The sequence below is a fragment of the Eurosta solidaginis genome, chromosome 4, assembly GCF_040869045.1.
Source record: "Eurosta solidaginis isolate ZX-2024a chromosome 4, ASM4086904v1, whole genome shotgun sequence".
Classification (NCBI taxonomy): domain Eukaryota; kingdom Metazoa; phylum Arthropoda; class Insecta; order Diptera; family Tephritidae; genus Eurosta; species Eurosta solidaginis.
In genome coordinates, this window is record NC_090322.1 from 1,195,138 (window position 1) to 1,204,952 (window position 9,815).

At 37.0% G+C, this 9,815-nt stretch overlaps 1 protein-coding gene across 1 annotated transcript; it reads right to left on the reverse strand.

Moving 5' to 3' along the window:
• Positions 1–271: 271 nt before the first annotated feature.
• On the reverse strand, positions 272–7,213 carry LOC137248389 (probable methylmalonate-semialdehyde/malonate-semialdehyde dehydrogenase [acylating], mitochondrial). The gene is made up of 3 exons (XM_067779309.1): positions 7,061–7,213; positions 1,821–2,175; positions 272–1,747 (listed from the first exon to the last, which is right to left on the reverse strand). The coding sequence occupies exons 1-3, from the start codon at positions 7,088–7,090 to the stop codon at positions 570–572; spliced, it is 1,563 nt and encodes a 520-aa protein (XP_067635410.1). The 5' UTR covers positions 7,091–7,213; the 3' UTR covers positions 272–569.
• Positions 7,214–9,815: the final 2,602 nt, after the last annotated feature.

The following is a 9,815-nucleotide window of genomic DNA, read 5'->3' on the forward strand; positions in this document are numbered from 1 at the left end:
AGATTTGAAGAAAGTAAAAGGAAAGGGATAGAAGGGTTTGACAATCTCATGGCTTTTATGACTATTGATCGAAGTTATCGCAAGAGTTTTCGCACAGTTTATGATGTCATATTTTTACTCAATGATTGTTCGTGTCAATAAAATATCAAATGTCATAGCAGGCATTCGAAGAAAAAGTATGAGCAATCCGAAGCCTTAATGGATTGAATTTTCAAAGTTCGCAAAAAAAAAAAAAATATCCCTTAAGTTACGAAATGTGAATAGACATAAATTCTAATAGAAATATCGTAACTTAAAAATTTTATTATCTTCTGTTTTAAAATACATATTTTATTTAAATTTGATTCAAAATTACTCCAACAGCTTTGAAGTCCTTAAAAATTTTACATTATTAAAATAAAGAAAACAAAATAAATGCAAAGTTTCCTTGTATGGATTTTTTATGAGTTTTTCCTGCTTACAAAAATATATTTCCCAACAAGCATACTCACTCCTTAGTACTACAACGGCACTTTTAAATGGAAGACTAGCTCTTGGAGTTATCACTTGACTTAGTTTCTAGTACAATTCTACTTCATGGTAGGCATCGCCACTGCTGCCTTTGCGTGCGTCACGTCCGTTTCGCGCCACAATTGTGTTACCGTCTTGGTCTGTGTATAGAATTTGATGCCCATTTTGCCGTAGAAGTGTTGGTCACCACGGAAGGAGCCGCGTGTGCCAGTGAACGAGAACATAGGTAGTGGCACGGGTATCGGCACATTCACACCCACTTGCCCTACATCAATCTCATTAACGAATTTGCGTGCCGTAGCGCCATTGGTGGTGAAAATCGCAGTGCCATTGCCATAGGGATTGGCATTTACAGTCTCAATTGCTTCATCGAGCGTGTCGGCTTTCAATATAATCAAAACAGGACCAAAGATTTCCTTCTTATAACAACGCATCGCAGGTCTGACATCAGACAAAATGCTGGGTCCAACGAAGTAACCAGACTCGTAACCAGGCACTTTAAGGTTGCGTCCATCAAGTAACAGCTTAGCTCCTTCCTTAACACCAGATTCAATTAGCTCGTGTATACGCTGCTTTGATTGCGCGCTAATCACGGGACCAACATCCGTGCCGGGTAAATGGCCAGCGTTTACCTTTAGCTTCTTAGCACGCTCAACCAAATCGGGGATCCATTCTTGTGCTTCACCTACGAATACTGCTGTGGAAAGTGCCATACAGCGTTGACCGGCAGCACCGAAAGCGGCACCAGCCAGTTGATTCAACGTATTCTCTTTATTGGCGTCAGACATGATTACACCGTGGTTCTTAGCGCCCATGTTGCTTTGTACGCGTTTGCCATTCTTGCCAGCACGCTCGTAGATATATTTGCCAGCAGTGTCGGAGCCCACAAAGGATACGGCTTTGATTTCGGGTGCATCACAAATGAAATTGACTGCCTCGTGTTGTCCATGAATAACATTCACCACACCAGGTGGACAACCAGCATCATTTAGCAACTCCATTAACAGCATAGTCGAACCGGGCACACGCTCAGAAGGTTTCAACAGCATGGTGTTACCCAAAGTGATGGCAACAGGGAACATCCAAAGTGGAATCATGGCGGGGAAATTGAATGGTGCAATACCGGCAGTGACGCCCAAAGGCAAGACCAACGAGTAGGTATCCATGTCGCGTGCCACGTTGGACACAGTTTCGCCCATGGCGAGTGAAGGTATGCTGCAGGAGTGTTCTACAACCTCTGTTTGGAGGAAAACAGTTATGGAAATTCAGTTATAAATAAATGAATAAATGCTCCAAAAACTCAAACTTACGTAAACCACGCAACACATCACCTTCTGCATCGGCCAAAGTCTTGCCTTGTTCTATCGTAATATTCTTGGCTAATTTGTCCATATTATCCTTGATTAGAGCTTGAAGCTTGAACATGACCTGTTGACGTGACAAAACAGATTGTTGACTCCATGGCTTGAAGGCCTTCTTGTTCGACTCCAACGCAGCTTGCATCTCAGCCTGTGTGCACTTTGGCACTCGGTTAATTACTTCGTTGGTAGCTGGATTGTGCAAGTCGATCCATTCTGTGGTCTCTGATTCTACGAATTTGCCATCTATGAACATTTTTGTGGTAGCCGAAGCGGAGGAATAGCTGCGGCTAGCCAATAGGCGGCACTAGAAGGAGAAAAACAAGGATTAATGAACAGTGCAATGTCGGATCCAGAACAATTGCTTTGATTTCCTTTGCTATCGTTACTTCGACGGGTGAGGTCCGATATTTCCATTTTTCTCTATCACAACCTTGGACTATGCTCTGCATTAAATATTTCGTATATGAATATATTTTTTCATTCTCATTTGCATTTGATCAAATAGAATTGGGTTCGTTCCAAACTTCGCTCGCTTTCCCTTTACTTAGGGTTAAAATTTAACTACAAAATTCAGCTGAAATTTTTAGGTCTATGCTCGATTAAACATGCAAATTGGATGATTAGCGAACTGAGCTGTAAATGCAATTTTAAATGATATGATATTGACATTATACATTTACGAGGGCGGCTACATAAGTCTGGGCCTGCTCTTATATCTATGTGATTTTGTAAAATTTGATGCGGCTGTAACACAGGTGAGGGAAGGAGAAGGGAAAAGAGGTAGAGTTAGAGTTAGATGAAGATAGAGAGATATGGATAGATTGTGCGAGGGATGGAGAAGGAGGGAGAGGGGGAAAGAGATGCAGAGAGGGAACGGAATGAAAGGATTAAGAAAAAGATCTCCTCCTGGGACACGAACTGGGACTTTGCCTGGAAGAAGAATAAAAAGAACTAGGCAGAACAAAAACGAGGGAAGGAGAAAGAGACTGAGAAAGAGATATAGTTAGACCAAGATAGAGGGATATTGATAGATGGAGCGGGGGAGGGATAAGGAGGGGGGCGCTAGAAAAGAAGGGATGGAAAAGACGGATAGGGGGAGAGAGGGGCAGAGAGAGTTAAGAGGTAAAAACTTATTAAAAGTTATGCAGATAAACCAAAGTTAGGGCAGAACAGCCACTGCCGTGTCTGCTAGTAGCCCTATGAGAATATGACAGATCAGATCTAAAAAATAATAGTAATGCATGCAGATTTGTTGATGAAAAGCCGGCTTAATAAAACGGGAATAAATCAGCTAAGTAATTAATTGTGTTACACGCTGAATGACGTCATTTATTCATTAACTAAACACCATCTGCCTGTTATAAAGTGTATTAATAGGTGGGTGCCCATGGGTCGATATGAGAAGATCGAAATTCCGCATTTGTCTTAAGTCGACTTAGGCTACTTTAATAGATTCTCACAGATGCTATATTTCGTTATATGTATGTAGGTCACAATAATTTTCATTATCACTACATTAAGCACCCAGAGAGCTGTCAATAGAGCTGATAAAAGCAAAGAGTTACCTAAAAGTGAGCGAAGAATACTAAAAAGAAATGGCTACGTCGGCAACAAAACGCCGACATTTATATGTAAATTGTTGTAAAATGTTAAATGCGCGATACATTTTTTGATAAAAGTATTTAAACTAAATACAAACGCAAACAAGAACGGCATAAGTGTTTTATGCTTAAATATGAGAGAAAGTAACGCAGCTGGAATGTTTTCCACTATCACATCACTCTACGGCGAGAATTTTGATCTTGAATTTAAGATAAAAGTTCGTTGATTGATATAAATGTTTATGCATACAAGAATAGAATGTACATATGTACACTAGGGTGCGCCTTAACCAATAACCAAAAGCAACCACAAATTTCCAAGATCGTAGTAGAATTTCGGATTAATCTAACTTAAAAAATAATTAAATTAACATCTGTATTTAATTAGCGAGACATACTCAAATTGTTTTTTCACTAGTATAAATTATGAATGTTGGAGATTTCGAGTTCAATACTCAGCTCCCAGGAAGCTAGCTGATGAAGTGAAATTCCTAGTAACCATCGCCGTTTTGTAAACTTTGTAATTTTCCGCTAATATCAATAAATGAATTAAAGCTGGAATTTTTTTGGAAACCAAAGATGGCCACACCCGAAATAAATGAGAATTTTAAACTGATGTTTTGAAAAAAGAAAAATCAATTAATGTGTGGTAGGGCTTGAACCCACAAACCTCTAATGAGAGGGTTTATGTTTCCTGGTTGAAAAGATGTGAATATTGTAGCTGAGTTCATACAAAACATTTTTATGTATTTTGACTACATTTCTAGAAAATAGCCACATAACAAGCTGTAACAAAAAGAAACTCCAATATTCGATTATACCTTACAAATCTCTGCAAAGCCTTTTCTACCGGAAGTGGGATTCCAACCTGCAATAGTTTAATAGTTCAGCCAAGTCATGCCTTTGTTGTTGTGCTACTTATTCCCAATTGCAACTATTGAAAACTATTTAACCCAACCCGAGACAACGCAGAAGCGACTGGGTTGCCGTTAAACGGTTAAGCGTCAATTATGTAAGTGAGTAAATGAAAACTGTTTTATTAATTGCTACTCCAAAAACTATTTCCAACATTATGGCAATTCATAAAGTCTTCTTCTTATTTCATGCAACTCAATAAAATTTATATCAACTGAACTGACGAAAACATGGCTGCAACGTATCAATAAATATGAGATTTGTCTGAATTGACCTTATTTAAAAACAAGTAAAGGTGTCTAAGTTCGGGTGTAACCGAACATTATATACTCAGCGTGAGCTTCAATTGTACATTTCAATTCAGATAAATTACTTTTCTACATAACACGTGGCACCGCTCGTTTAGAAGAAAAATGTCTCCCCATTTCCTCTTACAATAGAATTTGATAACTGATATATCATTGATTCCAAACTACTTTTTGCTAAGTTATAGCTTATTATTCTAGTCTACGACCATTTTAAACTTGTTTTATATCTAAGTTACCGTCATCTTTAGCCTATCCCGTCCATTTTTTCTAGAAATATTTCCTGCTATAGGGAAAATTTGTGTACCAAATTTTATTACGATCCGTTAATTTTTCTTCGAGTTATGGCTCCCGAAACATAAAAAATTGCTTAGCCATAAAAGGGGCGGTGCCACACCCATTTTCAAAAATTTTAGTGTTTTCCAATTTAATGTTATAATTCAATTTAGAAAGTAAAATTCTATTGGTACAAAGCTTTTTTTCGCTAAGATATAGCTTATTATTTTCGTCTACGACCCTTTTAAAAATCTTTTATATAAAAGTGGGCGTGGTCCTTAACCGATTTCGTTAATTTCTCTTCAAAGCATTCCTTATAGTTAAGGCAACCTCTCTGCCGAATTTTGTTACGATAGGTTTAACGATTTTTGATTTATGATTAATAATATTTGTAAATTTTTTTTTCAAATTTGTATCAAAAGTCTCAATATCAGTCCACACGTCCAATTTCAACATTCTAGGCGTATTATTTACTAAATAATCAGGTTTTTTGTGTTTTCCAAAATGTTATATATACAAAAAGTCATCCGATTTCGCTTATTTTCAATACCAATCTATTCTGGGTCCAAATAAGCTCGTGTACCAAATTTGGTGAAGATATCTCAATATTTACTCAAGGTATCGTATTAAAGGACAGAGGGACGGACGAACGGACATGGCTCAATCAAATTTGTTTTCGATACTGATGATTTTGATATATGGAAGTCTATATCTATCTCGTTTCCTTTACAACCAACCGTTACCCAATCAAACTTAATATACTCTGTGTGCAAAGCACTCTGAGTATAAAAAAATTGACATGTACGCATGTTATTCGAAGTTTTCCTCAGACTATGTCTTTATATGGCGGCCACCGTGGTGTGATGGTAGCGTGCTCCGCCTATCACACCGTATGCCCCGGGTTCAACTCCCGGGCAAAGCAACATCAAAATTTTAGAAATAAGATTTTTCAATTAGAAGAAAATTTTTCTAAGCGGGGTCGCCCCTCGGCAGTGTCTGGCAAGCGCTCCGATTGTATTTCTGCCATGAAAAGCTCTCAGTGAAAACTCATCTGCCTTGCAGATGCCGTTCGGAGTCGGCATAAAACATGTAGGTCCCGTCCGGCCAATTTGTAGGGAAAAATCAAGAGGAGCACGACGCAAATTGGAAGAGAAGGTCGGCCTTAGATCTCTTCGGAGGTTATCGCGCCTTACATTTATTTTTTTTTTATGTCTTTATATGAAGCTAGCCCTAATGTACATACATATATACACTTGTTTGTGATAATGTATTATGAGGGATTGTTTATGAAAGGCTACAAAGCTTTAAAGCTTCCTACTGATATCCAACACTTCATTTAATTTGGACTATTTGCAAATTTACAGAGTTTTGATTTATGTGCAAAGAAATTCCATTTGGTCCTAACTTGCCTTCATATATATACATATATATATATATATACATATCTATTTGCGTAGATGTGTATTTCTAATCCATTTGTCGGTAGATGGGTAAATTTTATATTATAATTTGCTGCAACGTCGTCATAACTCAAAAAACACAATTTTCCAGGAGAGCCATTCAAAGGTTTTAACTGCCATATGTTGCGCATATAAAGGCATATTTTTATTTTTATACCACGTGCTAAATTTTTAACTGATCACGAAGATTTTTTATACAACATGGATCATGATGTTGGGTATGTTTATATGTTATTAACTCAAAAGTAATCTTTTTTGAGTTATGACGACGTTGCAGCAAATGAGCGATATGTTTGAAAGCAAACCGGCTCGTTCACGCTTAACCTAACGTATTTGTTTGTAGATATGTATGTATGTAAAAAAAACTTAAAAGCTCTTATGTACTTTCATACACAAATTGTTTACGAGTCGGAAGTTAATAAAAAAACTGCAATAAAACTGTTAAAATATATAAACTTGGCAACGTTTTCCAAAGCACCGCCACGTAAGTTACGTAACAAAATAAAATCAATTTATCACAATCTGTATACATACATAGTAGCAGAATAAACAAACGACATTTTAGAAAAAAAAAACATTTTATTCAATTCCCTTACAACTTATAAAGCACACAGTGTTAGCTATAGTCTCACCTCAGCACCAATTAAACGAACCAGCGACATATTAAGCAATATTTTAAACGTCACAGAACAATAAAAAAATATTAAAATAACTAGCACTTGAAATGAAGGAATGACCAAACCAGAACGCCCGATGGCTCCACGAGAACTGAACTCTTCTGTCACTTGCCAAACCAATGGGAGCGACATTTAACAGCGCCAGCTGAGCGAACCGCCACGAGCAGATTATCGCCATTCCACATTGGGGACACATTTGGCGCTCAGAGTAATACAATTTATTTATTTAATAACAACTACAAAAGCAATGAGGAATACTAGCCGAGCAACTGATATAATTCACAATGTGAGAGTGGATTGTGCGCTGGGAAATAGAACTGAAATTCACAAAATATTTACTTGCAACAATCAAATTATCGCGATAATAGAATTTTATCATATAACAACCTAAATTTGTTATATATGTATGATCGTCACTTCAATTGTTAAAGTGTTTTTTAAGTGTTTAACGCAAGTAAACAAACATGATCGGGGTGGTATTCTTCTTCTGTGAAAAGATGAAATGAAAAAAAAAAAATTACAAAAATTGATTCAAATGTATGTAAAACTTTTTTCACTTTCGTTTCATGGAAAGAAAATTCCTCCTCAGGGGTGTATGTAAAGAGGAAAGCAAAGCTGTAACCCTGAACCTTCCAATACCCTCTCAGAATGGTGTTCCTCTAAAACGTATGCTGTTTTAACGCGACATCTTCTACCTATCACAACATAAAAAAACATTTCAAAAACACCCTATGTCAGAATTTAATTCTAAAGCACCTTGGTCCAATATTTTTTTGAGAGCAGCCCTATGCCAACTAAAAGCTTAATGAACGTCAACCGGCGCACTATGGCGCCTCTGCCCGAAAAGCCTGGCAAAAATCAAAAATTTCATGAAAGCGTTCGATAAACCTAATACATGTATTTAATGGAGAATTTTCCAGGGATTACGAATATATAACTCTTATTAAACATAAAATGATACTTTAGGTGGTAGAGCCGCTCAAAGTTGATTGATTTTTAACACTTAGAAAATCTTGTGGTTTTTGTTCTTTTTTGTTGTAATAAAAATTGTTTTGTTTCTAAATAAAATGGCCTGCTACTGCGGAAAGGATATTTAATTCTAGGTTGAAGCAAAATATAAAACTTGTTTTATTTTTAGGACCTTTTTCGAATTTCGATGGAAAATAAAAAAAAGGACAAAAAAGGTCTCCGTTGAATTTACAGTAGGTATTTGCTAAATATTCAGTTACCTGAATTCATAAGGTCTTCCTGCGTCCAGCTGCGATTTCACTTTTTACATCAAATTAAGTGAAGCAACCTTGGGTATAAATACGCGCCTAAGCAGGTATAGGTAAGAAGGAGGCGAATTTAGTACGGTCACTTTTTTTTTTAGTAAGATATACCCGATGGCAAAGTTTAATATGTCTCTAGAAAACTCCAAACTATTTGAGGTGTTCAAAGCTTCAAAAACAAAAACGGAGTTCGTTGAGGCTATTATGACAGAATTACCAAATGAAGCATGCAACAAAGAAGACGAAGACTTGAGAGAAAAATTGTCTTCCTCTACATTCCAATACAAAGAAAATGGCAAGCAGTCGGTCGTTCTACTTCAAGGTTTATAAGTAAGCATGAAAGCTGCCTAGCTGGTAAAAGTTTTTTGGACGAAGAAATGCCTATCACATCAACCAATCGAACTAGAGGAAGACCAACAAAACCCATAGAAGAATGTTCGACCTACACAAGGAAAATGAAGCTGTCATATTATACTAGAACTAGCACCACCACTCATCTTTCAGAAGCATTGGCTATTAAATATAAAAAGGACGAAGAAAACACCAAGTCTCATATCATAGGAGCAGTTGCGCTAGCAAGTCCAGTGCGACTGAGAAGGATCAAAAACACACACCCACCCCCAAATGCGCTACCTAGGATATACACTCCTGAAGAGTCTTTGGCGCTGTTTATAGATCTCGGGTTATGGAAGGTTAAATATAATATACTGCGTGAGTCATTATTGCAACATAATGCCGATCTTTTCCCTGGATACAAACAAATCACTCAAGCCAAGAATGAAGCAGTTCCTCCAAGAGCCAAAATAACCAAAGTATCAGCTAAAGTTGAGCTCCAAAACTTAATAGATCATACGTCTATGCGGCTCTTGAAAAGTTTTCCTGAAGAAAAGTTGAAATCACTGCCAAAAAGCCCAACATTGATAAATAAATGGGGCTGTGATGGATCATCAGGACAAAGCGCATATAAACAAAGAATAAATGTAGACGATGGAACAATTACAGATGGTAATATTGTAACGAATTTACTTGCAAATCCTCTTATTTGCCCTTTTTCTAAGTTCGTATCACTAAACTGTTGAATAAATAACTCCAATATTGAATAATGGAAAAATGGTCTTTATTAAAGTACTTCACAATAACACTTATACTTTGCAACTAGCTGGCTTAATAACCAAACTGCTAGCTTGAATGACTTCCAAAATAATACTGCTATGGCTCGCTAGATAGCGTCTTAATCGAAACTGCTTGATTGCTCAAATCAAACTGAATTCCAGCGCCTCTACATTTGCTGCCTTTTATACTCTCTGATTTCAACGTTCGCATCTTCTAGGCGCTTCCATTTTCAGAATCTACTAGATGCCATCAGCTCTCAAACTTCTCAGCTGTAACTACAATTGCACGATTTTATAGCTTCTCTTATTGCATACTTTCAGGAGTAT

Bases quoted from the DNA above. Each gene is read 5' to 3' on its own strand.
- LOC137248389 (XM_067779309.1), bottom strand. From the start codon at position 7,090: ATGTCGCTGGTTCGTTTAATTGGTGCTGAG. The intron at 2,176-7,060 runs GTGAGACTATAG...TTCTCCTTCTAG, and splicing joins TTCGTTTAATTGGTGCTGAG to TGCCGCCTATTGGCTAGCCG. The intron at 1,748-1,820 runs GTAAGTTTGAGT...TCCTCCAAACAG, and splicing joins TGATGTGTTGCGTGGTTTAC to AGGTTGTAGAACACTCCTGC.